Here is a 19077-nt window from a genome sequence, read left to right on the forward strand (position 1 = left end):
GATCCTATTTTTTTGGTGGAAAGAGGCGAGCACACGATGTGAGAACGAAACAAACTAAACATTACGTTACTCATTTATTATGAAGGAACACATCAAAAGAATACAATTTTCGAGGTTTTATCTTGGTTTTTCCTTTCAAACAGATGCACTCTTGAGATTTGTTGACTCATCTAACTAGCCCATAAAGGTGTTTTCATTTCATCTGATTTAACTGATGGTTGAAGAATCGTGACTTGGGCCGAGTGAGGAGCTGCCTTTGGTTTATTTGATCTTAATATCAGAGACTTTTAGCCCTCAGTCTCCTGCTTTGATCTGAGATTACTGCCTACTTGAATATTTTCACAGGAACTTCAAATTGAATTGAAATATTACCTCCTGCTGCTTGTGTTGGCGGTTTTGTTTCCAGCCAGCAGATGATTCTCCGTCCTGTAGTCTGCCCACTTTAAACAGCCGTGATGGAAAAATGATAAACTCTCTGCGAGCGTATGACTGCTGGAAACTGTTATTATAGTAACGCTCATCCAGGGATTAGGACCGGCCGACTCTCGCCTAATTAAACTTTCGACTCCCCGATGCGCTCGTGGCTCCTGCGCTCCGTCAGCCCGACTGAAATGAGTTAATAACTCTGAGTATTTCACCGACTTGCAGATGAGTTCAGTCCCTGCTTCCAGTTTTTAGAGAGGCTGACCCACAGGCTCTCCAGCAGTTTGCTGCACAGCCCCTGAAAGCTGCTATTTTTTGGGCGTTTCCTCTCCCTCTGTCATGGAAATTTCTCTGTTAACGTGAAGTAAACCGAGTTAATCTCGCTGTTTATACTCGTGTTCTTCTTCAGTATCTCTGATCTGAAGAATTCTGCCTGTGAGAAGCTCTCTTACTCAGAGAAGCTCATCCAGGCATCACATTGCTGCTCCTCTATCAAAAGGAAGTTCGTGAAGCTGCAGCTGCGTCTCCAGTCGCATCAAACAACAGCTTCCTCTTCCTCGTTTCTCCCCCCCTCACACCTCCTGCATCTGTCAGAGCCGTCCTCACCTCCTGCCGCATTTAGCGGGGATCTCCTCGGTATTATATCAAAGCGAGCAACGGTGTCTTTGTCTACCGGCTTGCTATTGATCGCAGCCGGCCCGCTGAGTGCTCATTTTCGAGCGGGGGGGGGGGGGGGGGGGGGGCTTTTATCGATGGACGACACACTTCCTGATGAGCAGAGTGGGTGCAGGAAAATGAAATGTCACCTCGGAGGGGCCTGGCCGGCTTTCAGTGGGAACTCCCGGGTGAACAAGCTACTAAACAAGCCCCCGCTTTCACTTCTCTGCATCCCAGAGTGCACCTCGGCTGCATTTAACCTTGTAAATATACATTTTTCACTTTTCATGACAGACTGGAGCAAACCAGCTTCACATAAGACAAACAAAAGCACAAAAAGTAAATCATCTATGTTCCTCTTACATGACGTGAACTCATTAAGTGGATTACGTTCTTTTAAAACTCAGCATCAGTGGAGACTTAAATGATTGTTAATCAGATCAGAGGATAGAAGAAATGTCATTTATTCCGCTAGATTTCTCCTGGAAACGGCAAGTTTTTGGCCACGAGCAAAAACCACGACCGCTCGATGTCTTCATCTTCTGATGGTCAGCTAATACTTGAATTTTTATCCACTCGATGTTCCGTCTGTTCATTCATCAGATAAAAGCTGTACTTGAGGACCAGCACTAGTTTCCTGACAAAAAGATAGAAGAATGACATTTTTCTGCATATTGCAATTTTTACATGTTACATAGAATATTTACCGCTAACCCACTTTGAAGCTGGATTGTGTGGCTTTGCCCTCAGTTTTCTTTCACTGTGAGTTGTGGTGGAGGCCAAGCATGCACATTTGAACAGTTTTGACAGTGTAAGATGAGAAGGAAGACAGTTTATGCAGAAAGAAACAAGTTTAATTGAAAGAGAACTCACAGGAACCTCAACAATGCTTTATTTTTGGAGGAAGCTGTTCAGAGGAGACAGACGCTCCGCACCAAAGCTTGTTTACTCTCAATAATGTATGTCAGACCTCGCTAATAATAGCTAATTTTCTGTGTGTTATTCGCAGCTTTAAAGCAGCGCTTTATGAAAACAAAAATCATTCAGCTCCTCACATTAAAGCTCTAATGAAGATAATCAGTGAAAGGCGGCTCCTGCAGTCTGTGTTGCTTTAATCAGATTAAAATGGCATCATTAGTGTGCAAATGCAAATGTTCCCCCTGTCGCCGCATCCTGCAGGAGTGATAAAGTCTCTCGGGACGGTTTGCTGCAAAACAATTTCTTTCTGCTTCTCTAATCAGATTACAGTCGTCTGCTGACTGTGTGTTTTCACACGCAAATTGAATCTCAGCTCAATTCTGACAAGGAAATTGGTAACTTGCTTGATAGGATCTGAGATGTAGAATAAGAAGGAAAAACACTGGCAGCCTGTGGCCTCTGAGACCGGCCTTTGACTTCTGTTTTATAGGTTTTCCTGGTGGGTAGAGAAGGAAGTTTGGAGGATTTGGAAGATAAGGAGATACAACTGATCAAAGATATAAAAGTGAACTTTCTGTTGTTGTGCTTTACGTTATATTTCTGACCATTCTCACTGTCACCGTCTCCCAGAACTTAAATCTCTTTAGGTTTGACTTCTTAATTGCTTTTCGATTGTTCCGCTCCTCAATCGCATCTCCCCGACTTCAACATTCGTGCTCCTTGCATTGATTCAGACAAACTCTCTCCGTTCAGCCAGGAGCTCATTTCTTCCCCGACCTTATTTTCTGCTGCTGCAGCTTTGACCTTTGACTGTGTTGCTGATCTGGAAAATTAACACTGCTTCTGTAAGTCGCTCCAGATCTGCTTGAATGCAGATGTTTAAAACCGACCAGGCGCTCCCATCCTCAAATCCTTTGTTTGTTTGTTTCTCTTCCAGATGAGAAGCCGCCAATGAGCAAGCGTTTTTTTGGTGTTTTTTTTGTAAGCACCGGCTATGGCTGCCCATCGAATCATCAGAGTGACGAACAACAACAACATCCTCCCTCGCTGTAAGTCTGAGGGGACGCTCATCGACTTCAGTGAAGGGGTTGGCGGGGCCAGTCTCAACGATGTCAAAGGTCAGTGTGTCACCGCTCCCACACCTTTTTAATTCAGTTACAACCTGGAGAAAAGGATGTTCTGCAAGGTACAAGACTGATTAATTTAAATAATTCAATCTGTCTCTAGAATTTAAATAATTTTGTTGTTTTAATTTTGTGCTCTTCATCTTTTTACAATTAAATTATGCAGTTAAAAACTTCTGTGGCTCTTTCACTCCATTACAGCTTTGTTTACATGCTCCATATACGCTAATGAAGTGAACTAAAAATAGCAGATTATGCAGTAAATTATGCAGTTCATCTGCTCATAAAATACCTGAAAAAATTCTAGTTGGAGTCAGATGATTAGAAATAAAATTTCCGACGGTGAACTGAACCATTAACCCATTTGGACTCAAAGCTCTCCAGTACCTTCACCTCATTAGTTCAACTGGTCCATTTTATCTGTGTCTGATTATGAGACAAAATCAGCCAATAAGTAATTGAGTGCACTTTTCCGAAGTAGCATCAAACCAGCTGCAAAACACTTTACAAACACGACTGTGATCTCTTTCCTTTTCAGTGCCTTCCCCGAGTGCCTTAAGGCTGGACACCTCAGCCTCCTATGGAGCTGCACAGGAAGTGGTCGCCATAAAGGATTATTGCCCGAGCAGCTTTACCACGCTGAAATTCTGCAAAGGCGATCGCCTCTATGTGCTGGACACGTCAGGCGGAGAGTGGTGGTACGCTCACAACAACACAGAAATGGGATACATCCCGGCCGCCTACGTTCAACCGATCAACTTCAGGAACTCTTCGCTCAGCGACAGCGGGATGATCGACAGTCTTGGGGAGGGATATGACGATGGCTCAAAGGAGTTCGGGGGTCTCGGGGAGTGGACGGGGATGAGCCTGACGCCCTCCTCGATTTACAACAAAAGCTCCTTCTCTTTGAACCCCTTTAACTGCCCGCTAGATAAAAACTGTAAAGATGGAGGTGTGAGGAACTCAGCGGATCTTATTCTTTTTGACGCTCTGGCATCTCCGTCGTCTTGCTCTAACTTTAACACCAGTGCGATCATGTCCAATGGGTTCAGCAGCTGCCATATTAACAATACCAACCCCACCAACCCCAACCAGGAGGTTGCACCTAACACACACAGGGATAATCCATTTTTCAGGAGTAAACGTTCCCACAGTCTGTCAGAACTGTCCGTCCTGCAGGCACAGTCCAACCCAACCTTACCTTCTTCTGGATTCTTCACGGGCCTTAAGGCTCCCTCACCGGAGCAGTTTCAGAGCAGGGAGGACTTCAGGACTGCTTGGCTCAACCACAGAAAGTTAGCCAGGTCTTGCCATGACCTGGACTCCCTGGGTCAGAGTCCCGGGTGGGGCCAGACGCAACCGGTGGAGACCAATATAGTGTGCAGGTTGGACAGTAATGGAGGCGTTGTTCAGCTTCCGGACACCCACATCAACGTGCACATCCCCGAGGGCCACGTCAGCCAAGGAGACCACCAGCAGATCTCCATGAAAGCCTTACTGGACCCTCCTCTGGAGCTCAATAATGACCACTGCTCCACCGTGAGCCCGGTGGTGGAGATCAAGCTCAGCAACATGGAGACCAAGTCCTTCATCACGCTGGAGATGAAGGTATCGGTAGCCGTGAAGAAAGAGAGTTGTCACGCTGCTGAAGTGCTTTGTGTTCGAAGTGACTGCAAAGAAGGGCCTTACACACCGATCCCTAACGCCTACATCTACAAGGACACAGTGCAGGTGCAGCTGGATAGTCTCGAGCCTTGCGTGTACGTAGCGGTTGTGGTTCAGTCGCATTACATCACCCGCAATACGACGGTGTGGGACCACGTGCAGAGGAAAATAACTCTGGGTGTGTACGGACCTAAACACATCCACCCTTCTTTCAAGACTGTCGTGGCCGTGTTTGGGCACGACTGCGCGCCCAAAACCTTGCTGGTAAACGAGGTGGGCCGGCAGGCCGCCACGGCCCCGCCGGTGGCCCTCCAGCTGTGGGGGAAGCACCAGTTTGTGTTGGGATTCCCTCAGGACCTCCAGGTGGGATTGTACTCCAACATGTCCAACTACCAGGTGAAGGCGAGCGAGGGCGCCGGGATGGTTCGCGGGTTTCAGGTCAAACTGGGGAAGGTCAGCCGGCTCCTGTACATGATAACGTCACACAACCCCGGCAGCATCTCAGACTTCACTCTCAGGGTCCAGGTCAAGGACGCCCTCGACTGCATCCTCACTCAGTTCTGCGTCCAAACGCCGCCGCCGCCGCCGAAGACCGGAGTGAGGATTACAGGCCAGAGGAGGTTTCTGAAGAAGAAAGAGGTGGATAAGATCGTTCTCTCGCCGCTGGCTGTCACCTCCAAACACCCAAAGTTTCAGGACAGGTGCATTATGAACCTAAAGTTTGGCAAGTTGATTAAAACGGTGATCAGGCAGCACAAGAGTACCTATCTGTTGGAGTACAAGAAGGGGGATGTCATTGCTTTGCTTAGCGAGGAGAAGATCAAACTACGAGGGCAGCTGCGGACCAAAGAGTGGTACATTGGATACTATCAGGGAAAGATGGGGCTCGTCCACGCCAAGAACGTTTTGGTTCTGGGTAAGGTCAAGCCCATTTACTGGTGTGGGCCGGACCTAACGACCACCATGCTGCTGGAGCAGATCCTGAAGCCTTGCAAGTTTCTTACGTACATCTATGCGAGCGTGAGGACGGTGTTGATGGAGAATGTGGGTAACTGGAGGGCGTTTGCAGACGCCCTGGGGTACGGGAATCTGCCGCTGAATTATTTCTGTCGCACCGAGCTGGAAAATGAACCGGAGAAGGTGGCGTCGGTTCTGGAGAAACTCAAAGAGGAGTGTACCAACATGGAGAACAGGGAGAGGAAGTCCTTCCAACGGGAACTCATGATGGTAAGACGACATTTTAGTATCTCCGTTATTTCTAAGTGTCAAAGACATCATGAAAGGTTTGTCTGCGTGCAAATTTACAGACAATCTAGAGGCGGGAAAATGTGTTTGAGGGGATTTTATAGTGATTTTATAGTGTTTTTAAGATCCATTTCCACTACGTTGCACCTTTGAATAAGTACGTATTATGTTAGGCTTCTCACAGCTGTATTAAGGTGCCCTCAAGTGCAAGGCACTTAAAGTTGTGTGCCTCCCCTTCTTCTTATCATACAGGATTATTCACTCATGATTGAAATGACCTGACACAGAGAGAAGCAGCAAATCTTCACGTTTGAGAAGCTGGGAAAAGATAAACATTTCGCTGCATTCTTTGGGAGGAATACAAGTTCAGTCAGTAAATTGTCCTCGATCAGAGAAATAGCAGCAAGGCACAAAATTGGTGCCATTCCCCTAAATCCTGCAGGCGGTTGAAAAATACATTCATGGTCAGCAAATGCTTTTACTGCCCTAAAATTTGACCAAAAAAAAAGTCCTGCATAAACATAAAAGAAGGCAGCAGCTTTTATTCTGACATGATGCACATTAGAGAGTCAGAGACGACTGATGGAGCCGTTTGCTGCATCATTAGTTTAGCTTTGTGGCGGAAGAAAGAAAAAATTAATTTCCTAAACAATCAGAGGCTCTCGCTGTTTGATTGATTATCACTTCTTTGCGGAAACAGCCCTCAACAGATTTTTTTTCACTGCAGTCTGGGGGACGCAGTCTATGTGTGTGAACTGGAAGGATTTGAGTCCTTCTGCTCAGTCACATGAGTAGTAAACAACTTGTCTTACCGCCCGAGGTGGCTCACAGTGGAAACAGGCATCACATGAAAAATGAAGCAGGAGTTGGAGGAGAAAATCCTGTAAAGGGGAAAAGCACAGAAATAAACCGCAACATCTGCAGTTTGGGTGAAAACAAGTCTGTCAAGCGAACACACGCAAACCTTGATGTGTTTTTCTGACAGCGCCGGCACCCTGCAGGAAGCAAAACAGTCCCGAGGCATTCCCCTCGCCAGACACCATCATTCAGAAAGTACTTTAAGCAAAGCACGTTTTCCGACTGCTGTTTATCCGGGCAGAGTCGATGAAGCATGCGTGCACTGTTGTTGCAGCTCAATGCGGCCGCCGGTTTTTGCCATCAGAGGTAACATGCGTTTCTAAATGGGGTCTTTTCAGGTAAAAGAGGGTGTAACTCATTTTCTCTTGATGCATTTCACCTCCGAGTTTTCCAGAGCGACTCACCTGCAGCCAGCTCTCCCCGTCTGGCTCCATGTTCTGAGTCTGAAGAAAGGAGGACGGCTTTTAATCTGGCGGCTACCTTCAGCTCCTTGGCTTTCTTATCTCTGCACCAGGCTTCATCCTTGACTCCACTGGGCTCCATTTGATTTTTATGTTTCCTCGAATATGAAACAAGAACAAACTCACGTGTCCTTCACTGAAGTCCAGCAGCTTCCTTATGAAGTCTGAAACACGTTCACCAAGGCGATGGAGAGGTTTGTCCCACTGACCTTGATAGAAAGACCTTGTTACAACACGTGCAGGTGTTGGAAAAGCACGCTGTGTGCTTTTCTGCCTGAAGGCTGCCGCAAAAAAACTCTGACCCACTGCAAAAATATGATTTCATGACTTCACGTGTCTGCGAGTCCTTCAACCTGTCCTGTTCTTAGTGTTTGTATTTTCTGATAAGAGATCAGACCTCTGGGGTTTTTGGGTGTTGTTTGGTCGTAGCAGTCGGCCAGGCCAGTTTTTTAAAACAGATTTTCACTGGATCTTTTTGTCCAAAGACATCTGAACCTGGCCCCCTGCTGCGAACAGCCCCCTGTAACGTTCAGCGATTGGTCATCATCCAGCTGCCGGTCCAGTGACTCACACAAGCTTGGATTACCAGACCTTCCCTTCAAAGGAAAAAATAGCCCTTCTTATATAATTCTCACTGACTAAAACATTCCTGCAGTGAGAACCTTTGGCTTCAAAATCCTCGATTAGCAAACAAGGCGTTCGTTGTTTTCTCTCAGTAATCTGGCTTTTGCTGCGCCCGAACTAGACAAAAGCACCAAATCCACATTCATCTGTGTCTACATGAGGTATCGAGGGGAAACACTGGGGTTAAATTACTCAAAATTCAGGTGGCTCACTTCACTAAAAGACCACTTCTATATGTTAATTAGCTCGGTGAAAAGATGTGTCAGGAAAGGAGGATGAGTCGAGGGTCGAAGGCTGGTGATTGAAGGTGAGTCCACGGGGTCAGTGAGATATCGTAGCTTCATTGTTTGCCCTGTGGCTTCTTGTAATGAGTGAGGAGGAAGCAGAGAAGCAGGAGTAAAGGTTGGGAGGCATGTGAGAGCTGATACAGGTGGAAAAGAAGGAGCTCAGACACACCTACGTACTGCAGTGAGAGGAGGACGCTGAATGAGAACGAGGTCCATGTTCCTCAACCTGCTGGGAAGAACGATCCCACTCTGAAGCACGGAGGCGATTAGCTTAGCTTAGCATAAAGGGCAAGCCTGGCTAATTACAGCACAAAACAAATAGTTTTTAGCAGGCCATCTGCTAACCTAATTAAAGTGCCATAAATTTGGCTTCAGCGTTTGCTTTTAATCATACGGAGGTTTTTTTTTAGCTGCAGTGGGAATATTCGATGTTCCTGACAATCTGACTCCGAAGCACCTCATTGTTTTTGCCTCTTTTCTTTTTTCGAAGCACATAGCAGCATTTTTATTACTGCTTCACAGAGGCAGTCGTTACAGGAGGCCTGAGAAAGAAAGCAGAGGTTTACACACCTTTAGGAGGAACCTTTCAACCACTGTGCAGTTCATCACTTTACCCATAAAACCTATGCATTCAAAAAGCTCACTGATACAGTTTCTTTTTGTGGATAGCAGCTGTTTCACTATATTAGTTTCCTGGATTGGTACCTCAGCGACTAAAGCTTGTCTGACATATGATGTGTCCAGCGTATGATGTCAAACCGGGTAGTATTTCTCCTTAATGGGGGTATTTGCACCAAAGATGGAAGCAGTTTGAGGGCGTGCTGGCACAGCTGGATTTTCCTCTTTTTTTTATGTTTTACCTTCAGCTGCAGTACGAGCCGCCTGCTGCTGCAGTTCATCTAAACAGCTCGCTGCAGCTTTTTATCCCGTTCCTGCTTTGCATTACTCGAAGCTGATCTGCTTGTATAATCGCCCCGAACGTATCTGTATCTTGTCGTGTCGATTGATTTTAATCGAACAATAACGGCACAAACAAAAGCGCCGCTAATCTCGCCGTGTTTCGTCTCCTGCGTGACCACACGTGTGTTGAGATAATCGGTTTGATGTAAGACGTGGTTTCAGTGGACGGAGGAGGAGGTCGTGGACGGGTTTGTCTCGGACCACACAGGACAACAGTGACTTCACTCTCTTGTACACACTGAAATAAAGACTTTAAATTGTACTAAAACATGTAAATATGACTTCAACTTTAACTAGAACCTGAAGTTATGGAGATGTTTCATCTGTAAGTCGCTCTCTGGATGGCGTGAAATATTTCAAGTGAAAGTGCTCCAGCAGAACAAGCACTGGTGGTTCAGGATCTTCACCCCTTCCTCCTCCTCCTCCTCCTCCCCCTCCTCCTCCTTGCGAGCCGACAGGTGTTCCCATGTGAAACGTGAGCATGCATTGATCAGGACGGAGTTGGAGGCCCAGGGGCACCCGACACCGCCCCAGCAGATCTTTTAACACCGCGGATCGAGTTACAAAGGCGGAGGACAAAATGAGAAAGCCGTCCCTTGTGCTTGTCAGCGGAGGAGATCGTCGTTTAATAATAGATCCGCGCACAGAGGCAGGAGAATCACTCCTGCAGGGGACGTAATCAATCCGCCCGTCTGAGAGCAAAGCCTTCAGTCCAAAAAATGAACACTAACAGAACCGCAGCTTAGAAAATGTGACTTCTTCATAAACGTACAGCCCCCCCTGTGACGGCCAATAAAGATCAGCATGTAAATAACGTAATGAATATTTTACAGCCAGCCTGATTATCCAGACGCGGCTGCTGCAGCTTTATCGGAACAAAAACTTGAATTGTGAGATCCGCTGCAGCTTAGATAGTTGTAGGAAAAAAACACAGCACATTGTCAGTGGAAAATCAACCCAGAAACCGGCTCCACAAAGAAAGTGATTGATCCAAAGGTTTTTTTCTCAGCAGCAGCCAGTGAGGGAGCTGCAGTGACCTTCATCCACGTAAACAGCTGGGGACATTTCAACATATCCTTTTATAGGAGCTAAACTCATGAACACATTTAAGACATAAATAAAGAAGAACCTGGAAGATTAGATTAGACAGCAGATGAGGCTGATTTTCTGCAGAAAGCAAAAAAACAAAACAAGCTGAACGATTGAAAGGCAGATGGGGAGGTTTAAAGGACCGTCTCCAGAGAGGATTTCTATGTATTTTACTATTTGTTTTTCAGCCATGTTAATAAAACAACAGAGTCAGATTCTGAATTTTTCTTTAAAATGTTCGTAAACATTCCCAGTTTATTGGATGTAACATGTAAAGAGCAGCTGGTGTGTCCACATGAGACATCTTCATCTTCCCTTTGAAGACACCAGATGATTTTGAAGATATAGTTTGGATATAGAGATAGTTTAGCTCGTCCTGTATTTGTATTCCCTGCCCGCCCCGTACTCACTTCTTATCTACCTGTCAGTATCACCCCCTCCCTCCCCCACGTCCCTCCTCCTCCCCTGCTTCTCTGCTGTTGGAGCGTCTGTAAGTGAAGTTCATTTAGCTGACAGCCGTCCGGTCAGCTGTCAGCTCCGTCTGTCCGTCTGCTCCGAGTGCTTCCTGCACGTCGCCGCTATTTCATTCGGCTCACCCGCACGGCGTTTTTCTATTTCTAGATCACAATCAGGTTGTTGGTTAATAAGCCGGAAACAACGACTGAAATCCGTCTGGAAACGGGAGACGGATAAAGAAATGTGCTGTGGTGGGGCAGATTTTTTTATTTTTTTATTCATGTTAGCAGTGTCACATGACTCTAAGAGGTTTTACAGGTTTTAAAACTCTGCAGCCCTCTTTTTATGAAATGAGGCTAAATATCAGATAAAGTTCAATTAGCAGCATTATATAATAGAGTTTAGTCAAACAGAGAAGCTTTAAACTGATCTAGTTTAAACTGAGGGGCCTGAAATGTAAAAGACTCCAGCTGGGGTTGAAACAACAGCTGACACAGTGTCCTTGAGCAAGACGCTGACCTTTGACCTCCATCTGGTGCAGTTGAGGGCCGCTTCATGTCTCAGAGCGAGATGACACTTCTCTTTTCCCAGACAACCACAACCCAGATTTATTGTTGTGTCCAGTTGCGTTGCCCGTTCGGCCTCTCTGACCTCCTGCCCTTTATTTTGAAGCTCCGACTCTTTCCCGTTTCCTGTCATGCTTCCTGCTTCAATCCTTTCCGGCTTAAAACATCACACCTCTCCTGCACGGACAGGAGCTCCTGATTTGCATTTGAACACATCATGTGTTAGGACAGCTCGGCAGACCGCGTCTATATTTAGAGCGAAACCTGTGTGAAGCCTGAATCAGCAGTCGGAGGCCAAAGTGCTCGTCTGGCCGGTGGTGGAGAGGAAATATTATATTATCTCAGTTTGGTATGAAAAAGACTGACCTGCACATTGTAGGTTATTCAGGTTAATTAACTCCATTGCAGGCCTGTAATCTATAATAGAAAAAGACAGAGGAGATAAAGGGAGTGTAAAAATAGATGGTTGTAATTACTGGAAATGACATGGCCTGGGGATTACAAGGTTATAAGCTGTTTTATGAGTTATTTCAACATGCGTCAAAAAACAGGGATTCTGCTGAGTGCTTTTAATTCCTCTTAAAAAAAACAAGTAGGGAGAGTATATAATATAGTCAGCAGGCGGTTATCAGGAATTCTATTCACACTTTTGTCAGCTCTTCACAGCAATAATTCTTCATTATACAATCAGTCAATTAGGGGAATCTTGACCCAAATCAGTGTTACTTTGGACTCCCTCCACTCAAACAGAAGTTATATCTTCATTTATATTGACTGTGCAGCGACATGTAAAGCCTCTTTGCAGCCTTGTATCATACGATGTCAGTAATGAATCAATAGAGCAGCGGTGATGAGGTCGGTGGTTATCAATGGACACCACTTCCCTTCACATGTCGACTGGCTTTCATCTGAACTGCGGTGAAGCTCCTGCAGCTCCTCATCTAACGGTTGTCGCTCCGCGCTGCAACACGATCCCGATAAAACTCACCCGGCGGTTGTTTATCAGCGGCTCCAGACGCGCTCGGCCCGAATCGCGCGCTGTCGACACGCTCGTGGATTTAATTAAAAACCAGTAAGACATCATTTAATTTGCCTGCCTGGCATCTCGAGGCCGCAGCTCGTCTCCTACAGCTGCGGAAAATGCTGAAATTACTCCACGTGTTTATGCTTAAAACTATTCTTGTGATACACAGAAACAACAGCAGCCTCCAGGAGGCAGTGAGACACTTTGCGTTGAGTGTTTTACAGATCCAGTGGTATTTCATGTGATTGATTCCCTCCAGAAAAGTCATGTTTTTGAAGAATAACAGGCTGCACAGGTTAATTAAACTTTGCTGTAAAAAGTCACCCCAAAGTCTGGTTTGGACCGTATCAGAGGATCTTGAGTAAGAATTGTGCCGCAGACCAAAGGCGGCAGGTCTGTGTGATGAAACACCTTTTAATTTAACACTTTCCAGGAAGCACGGCGGTGTGAGAGCACCAACACTTCTGACCACGTCTGAAATTAGTTTGAAAGATTATTAAAGATTTAATCTGCTCCCTTCAAACGGCACAACATTTCTTATCATGTAAATCTCCGCACGTGTCTGCAGCTTTATGAATCCTCGTACATGTCCTCCATGTTTCTTTATTCCTGCCGCCGCGAGCACGTGAATCACATCAGGACATATTCAGCACGCTGCTGTTTTCTCCACGTGAACGTTGCATCTCATCCGAAATCCTCGATGACTAAAGGTTTCACGCGACGCTGAACACAACGTCGCTCGCTGATGTGACCCGATGAAGCCGTTAATAAAGCGAGTGTTCGCTGCGCGGAGGCTGACGGGAGCTGCGACAGGAACAGAGGAGCAGCGACTCTCTGTTGTCACTTACATCTTCAGCCATGATTGGATTATTCATCTATCGTGTGGCCTCAGCGGCGACGCTCAATAATCCCTGAAGATCTCAGTGCTGCTTGATTTTATGACACAAATTGTTTCGCTATCAAACTGTGAAACCTGCAACTGATTGCCTGAATAACAAGTACAATCCTGAAAAACTTTAATTATCTGCATTTAAAGTCAAAATATAAACAAATCAAGTGAATCCTGAGAACTCAATATTCATTTTAAAGGACATGTTGTGTGCACGTGTTAAAATACATCATCTTGACCCGTGCAGAGCCATTTATCGTAGCTCATCTGTGAGGCTTGGCTGCGTTTCGACTTTTTTCTACATAATTTCGATTTTGGTTTGAAAAATCTTTGCGTGAAAATTTCTAAAAACTGGTGTTAATCCGCTGGTGGAGGATTATTTTTATGTCGTAGAGGGAAGGAAACATATGTGTCTGCCTTTCTTGCTTTCTGTGCCTGGCAACAAAGAAAAAGCTTCCCTGCAAAGAAGCTGAAAGGTATCACCGCAGGACAGGGACTCACTTTGATGCTCATATCTCTAGATAGACACACACGGCGTATTTTGGTCAGGAAATAGAAAAACATGTCAGTGGTCGTCGTGCCACTTTTCAAGAAAAATAAATTCTTGCCTGGGGTGCATTTTCCAGTCAGCTGCTTTTTGTTAAAGCGCAGTACTTTTTAACCCTCATTTAACCGGGTTAGCTGAGTAGGAACGTGTTTACAGCAGCAGCTTGAGGGGCAGCACTACTTATAGGATTATACTCATACACAAAACCAGGTTTTTTTCCTCCCGAACACTTTTTTCAGCTTTTGTTTTTTGCTGTACAGCTTCCAAATCTCCAAATCTCCCAGTAGTTGAGATATTGAAAAGGAGTCATTCTCCTTTGATTAATTCAAACCCCATTTCCCTGCTGACTCTTCAACCCATCAAGGCGTTGCTGAAGATGGACTGCCAGGGTCTGGTCGCCAGGTTGGTCCTGGATTTCGTCTTACTGACCACGGCGGTGGAGGTGGCGTCCCGCTGGAGGGAGCTGGCCGAGAAACTGGCCCGAGTGTCCAGGCAGCAGATGGAGGCTTATGAGGCGCCGCACCGCGACAAGAACGGCCTGCTGGACAACGAGGTGACAAACCGTTATTTCTTGATATCCGTTTAAGGAATAATTAAGGAACTATAGTTCTCATAATTCATTTGGACTCTTATTTAAATATGAGTACCACGTCTGTGTGGTCAGATTTCACTGAGTTGTGACTGATATTTGGTGTAAATTGAAGCACTGTATTGATGCACCTGTCACTTCCACCTGCCTCCATTAGTCTCACCTCTAACAGGGAACCTCTTCCATAAAAGAAAGCTCAAGCTCCTCTAATCTGTTGCTTTCTGTGTCTTCAGTCCATGTGGAAACCAGCCTACGACTTCCTGCTGACGTGGGCCGCCCACGTCGGGGACAGCTACCGAGACGTGATCCAGGAGCTCCACCTGGGTCTGGACAAGATGAGGAACCCCATCACCAAGAGGTGGAAGCACCTGACCGGCACGCTGATCCTGGTGAACTGCCTCGACACCCTGCGCAGCGCCGCCTTCTGTCCCACCGGATACGGAGATTTTGCTGTTTGAACGTTTCTTTATTTTTTTCAACCTGGGGATCATTTTTACAAGTTGCGTTGGAAGTTTCCGGAGCTCAGATCTGAGATCCGTTGTGGTGGAGTTTGGTTTGACTTTAGTGGACGGGAGGTGTCGAAGGGATGTTACTAAGGACACCGTGTTTGGGATTGGACGTTGAACCGAGCAGTTTTTAGGCAGTCTGATGAACCTTGAGGCTTTCCCTCTGCCTTTGTCCTTCAGGTCCGACCTGTGCGTCCTGGTCTCTAGTTTGGAGTCGTGGATCGACATCATGGCAGCAATGACTGGTTCTCATTAGACACCACAGGTAGAAACCATTTCTAGCACTGGATAAGTCGATGTGAAACCGGAGGATCGGCCTCTTTTTCTTTGTTACCCTTCACGTCGTCCTTCTTCGTTGTGCTTTCTCTACCTCTCATGTTTCTCCTGCTTTCTTCTTCATCTCTTTTCTACCTCACCCTCTGTCTGTCCTTTGACTTTCTCTGTTTCATATTTTTATATCACCACCTTCCTTCCATTTGTGGGTTCAGTGAATTACATGTTCAGATTTCTGCAGTTGTTGTTTCCATCACTGTGTATTTCCTTCCTTCACCCTCAGGACAACATCAGAGACCTCAACCACTGCAGTACATCACTGTGACATTTGCACAGCTTTCAAATTTGATTTGACCCTCGTACAGAAGTGACTGTTCTCACGCTCTCGACTGTTGTTTGCAAGCCAAACTTTATACATGAATAACTTTTCCTCCCATTTCTGACGGCCAGTTTTTAGTCACCCATTGGCATTTTTTATAAAAGAAAGAAGGGCGGATATTTGAAAAAAATCTGTCAGAAATTATTCTTAGATTCATACATCAAGAGAATTTGTTTGCGATTAGCTTTGCCAAAAACTGAAAGCCCAATGCTGAAGTCACACGTGTGTCCATAAAGGTACAGTATATCTGTTCATGCAAGATGTACTTATATTTTTTTATACTTGCAGCTAACGTATTATCAGCAGTGTTGTTGTGTTTTCTTAGTTTGGATTTCCTTTTTCAAAAACAATTTGTGTCATTAAACTAAAGAGTTTGAAAGGAAATGTCAAAATTAATATTAATATTATTGATATTAAGTCCAGCTAAAAACTAAAAAAGTATGTTTAAGTTGAACATCAAAATGTAGTTCTTGCACACGCTAACGCTACATACTCCACTACACCTTTAGCGAGCTAATCAGCTTGCACACTTGCAAGTGTTCGTGTTTTCCAGATGAATTATGACACGAAGACATTTCTAAAATGTACTTCAGAATAATTAAAATGATTAAAAAAAGAAAAAAAAAGAGTGCTGACTGCACCGTAATGTCAAGCGAGAAACCTGGAGCTGAAACATTTCCACCTTCCTACGTTATCCTGTTAAAAACAAATAAGCACGATCGTCACACAACGAAATGAAAAACTAAGGCTCGCTGTGTTAGCCAGCAAGCATGGCTTTCTAAAGAACACACTGTACACATACTTGTGTTTTGATTTATCAAAAATTACACAAAAAAGAATGAACAGTAAAAACTACATTAATGTAGTTTTTTGTTTAAATTGTATTTATGAAGCCTTTTTGGTTGTTTTTGTGATCGATCAGCTCTCATTCTGATCGATGCCGGTATCGTTTGTTTCTGTTTTCATTTTCGGTCTTTTGTTTCTCTAAAATGTGTTTTTGTGACTGCTGCAGTGTTATGAACATTATCTGAACAGGAAATATGAGAGACATTTATATATTTGTACCGAACGCAGACTGAGTATTACCACGTTCGTGAGCGACGGGCCGCGGATCTGAAATCTGTTCAGAAAAAAATCAATAAAAGACAAACTTGAAAATAACATGTAATGAAAGTGCCTGAAATATCCATTATTTGAGCTTAAAAACACTCTTAAAAAGATATTCTTAACATATTCATATTTTAGTATTAATATCAACCAGCTTTCATTATTTCCTGATTCCAGCATTCAACACAACACACGCGTGTATTATGAGTGGCGTGTGACACCATCATGAACTCCACACGGACAATACAGCAGATTCCTTCGTGCAAACACACACACACACACACACACACGCACACACACACACACACACGAAAAACACACTCAGCTATCACACATGAACGCACAATCTCATGTACTAACGCAAGCATAAACACCACACATGAATGCACACAGTTTCATCCTCGTATGCTCTCTTATCCCAGCCAAACATAATCCTTTCACAACACACACACACACACACACACACACACACACACACACACACACACACACACACACACACACACACACACACACACACACACACACACACTGTTTAATGTACTTAATTAAGGCAGATAATTATTCCCCCTCAGAGGACAGGCCACCTTGACAGGGTCGTCCGTTGCCTCTCGATGACTCACCCTCCACATTCCTACTCGTCTCCTGGATACAACTCGAAACTCAGACCAAGGCTGTGTGTGTGTGTGTGTGTGTGTGTGTGTGTGTGTGTGTGTGTGTGTGTGTGTGTGTGTGTGTGTGTGTGTGTGTGTGTGTGTGTGTGTGTGTGTGTGTGTGTGTGTGTGTGTGCGCACCATCTTTTCAAAAATCATAATCCAAAACTAGTAAACAAGGTGATAAAGATGTTCTTTGAACTGAGGTTTTAAAAAGCTGCACAGGATTCCTGGGTGTTTGTAAGATGTTGTAATTCTTCTGTGTGTTTGTGAGTTTTTTATTCTGACAGTGCTGCTAGCTGGTTAGCGTTCAGGTGCTAGTTTAGGAAAGAAAAGCACACTATTCATTCACATGCTTTTCTTTATTCAGATGAAACAGGGAAGGATTACAAATATTATCTGTTGTTTGTTTAATTTGAGGCTCCAATAACTTGATTTACATATGTGGAGTAGTTTTTGTGTCTTCCTGATAAATCTAAGTCTGTTTACTGTTTTTGATCTCCACCCGCCTCGAAGTGAACTATTTGGCTCTTTAGCTGCTAAACGCTCCCCTGTGTTCACCAGCTAGTTTCTATCTGTGTCTGTTTGCTGCTGAGCGGTTTGTGTTTGGAGGCTTTCTACAGATTTTTCTCTGAAAATTTCCCGCAGGTGCAGAAAGAAAGTGAAAAAAGTTGTGGCCGGACAGCTAAACAACGAACTGAGACTCCGAAAAAATGGAGGAGCTGCAGATACAGCTGATAATTCTCTGTAGGTTCAATGAATGATTCGTTGAATTGGTATCATACAAGTAAACTTAATATAAATATTTAATTTACTTGCCCTTTCAAAGATTTTATAGACGGAGGATATCTCACCCTCTAAATACATTTTTTAAAGGTGTCTTAACCACCTGAAACTGTGTTCTTGTTCTCTTCACAGAGAGAAATAGTCATCGGCAGATCAAAACCAGTTCATCTCCAAATCCTCAAAGTCGTCTCGCCCGGTGTTTTTCTCCAGAGGAGCGAAGGCAGAGCAAAGTGTTCCCATCGCCTGACACCACCCTGCAAGTTTGATATTCTCTTCACGAAAGGCTCAATTTAGAAAATACACCTTGTTCAGAGGTGCGGATGTGAACGGTTTGATTTACTGGGTGTCCTCTGTAATCTCCGTCACCGGCAGGAGATGATCAGGTATCATCCCGTCTGTCAGACAATCGAGAGAGGTGTGAGAGGAAAACAATGATTTTCTCTTCCCTCTGTTAATTTAGGACAAATCGGCCGGCAGCTTTTCAAAATGCAAAACAGGTGGTGAGATGAAAAGCTCGGGGACGAGGCGTCGGTCCGTTTCATCTGCCGGAGTTTCAGGAGGACGTGTGGAAGCAGGCCGGGCTGGTTTCACCTCGTAGGCCTGCAGACTCCTTCATCTGCTGCTTCTCAAGTCTCGGCCCTTCAGGCAGAGTTTGTTGTCACGAGGCCTCAGAAAACCTTTGAGTGACTTCAGTGTCTGAAAGCTCGGATTGATCAGCTGTGAAATCGTATGAATCCGATAACAAAGATGCTCCACTGTGCTGCGTGTTTCAGGGAACTCAGCAGACCAACATTCAAATGCAAAACGCTTCTCAGAGCCCAGTTTTTGTTTTTTTAGTTAATGACATAAGTGCAGTAAAGAAGAAACCTGATTCAATATTTAAAAAGCCACATCTGTCTGAAAAAAATCAGAGAGAATCTCACTTTTTGAAAGTACCTCATTACATAAACATTATTATCTGTTGAACAAAGAACTGCGAGCTGGTGAGTTG

General features: G+C 44.8%; 1 protein-coding gene across 5 annotated transcripts in view; it reads left to right on the plus strand.

Moving 5' to 3' along the window:
* The window catches only part of LOC138634919 (SH3 domain-binding protein 4-A-like), a 34120-nt gene extending 17483 nt beyond the window's left edge, over window positions 1-16637 (plus strand). For all 5 annotated transcript variants that reach the window (XM_069722134.1, XM_069722133.1, XM_069722135.1 and 2 more), the window contains 4 exons: window positions 2936-3116; window positions 3661-6014; window positions 14158-14346; window positions 14616-16637. In XM_069722134.1, coding sequence (XP_069578235.1) covers window positions 2993-3116; window positions 3661-6014; window positions 14158-14346; window positions 14616-14840 — 2892 coding nt within the window. In that variant the 5' untranslated portion in view covers window positions 2936-2992 and the 3' untranslated portion in view covers window positions 14841-16637. The remainder of the gene's footprint in view (window positions 1-2935; window positions 3117-3660; window positions 6015-14157; window positions 14347-14615) is intronic.
* The last annotated feature ends 2440 nt before the right edge of the window (window positions 16638-19077 follow it).

This window comes from Brachyistius frenatus, unplaced genomic scaffold, assembly GCF_029030835.1.
Source record: "Brachyistius frenatus isolate BFR_SWC_R1_liver_20210118 unplaced genomic scaffold, ASM2903083v1 Contig_282, whole genome shotgun sequence".
Lineage (NCBI taxonomy): Eukaryota > Metazoa > Chordata > Actinopteri > Embiotocidae > Brachyistius > Brachyistius frenatus.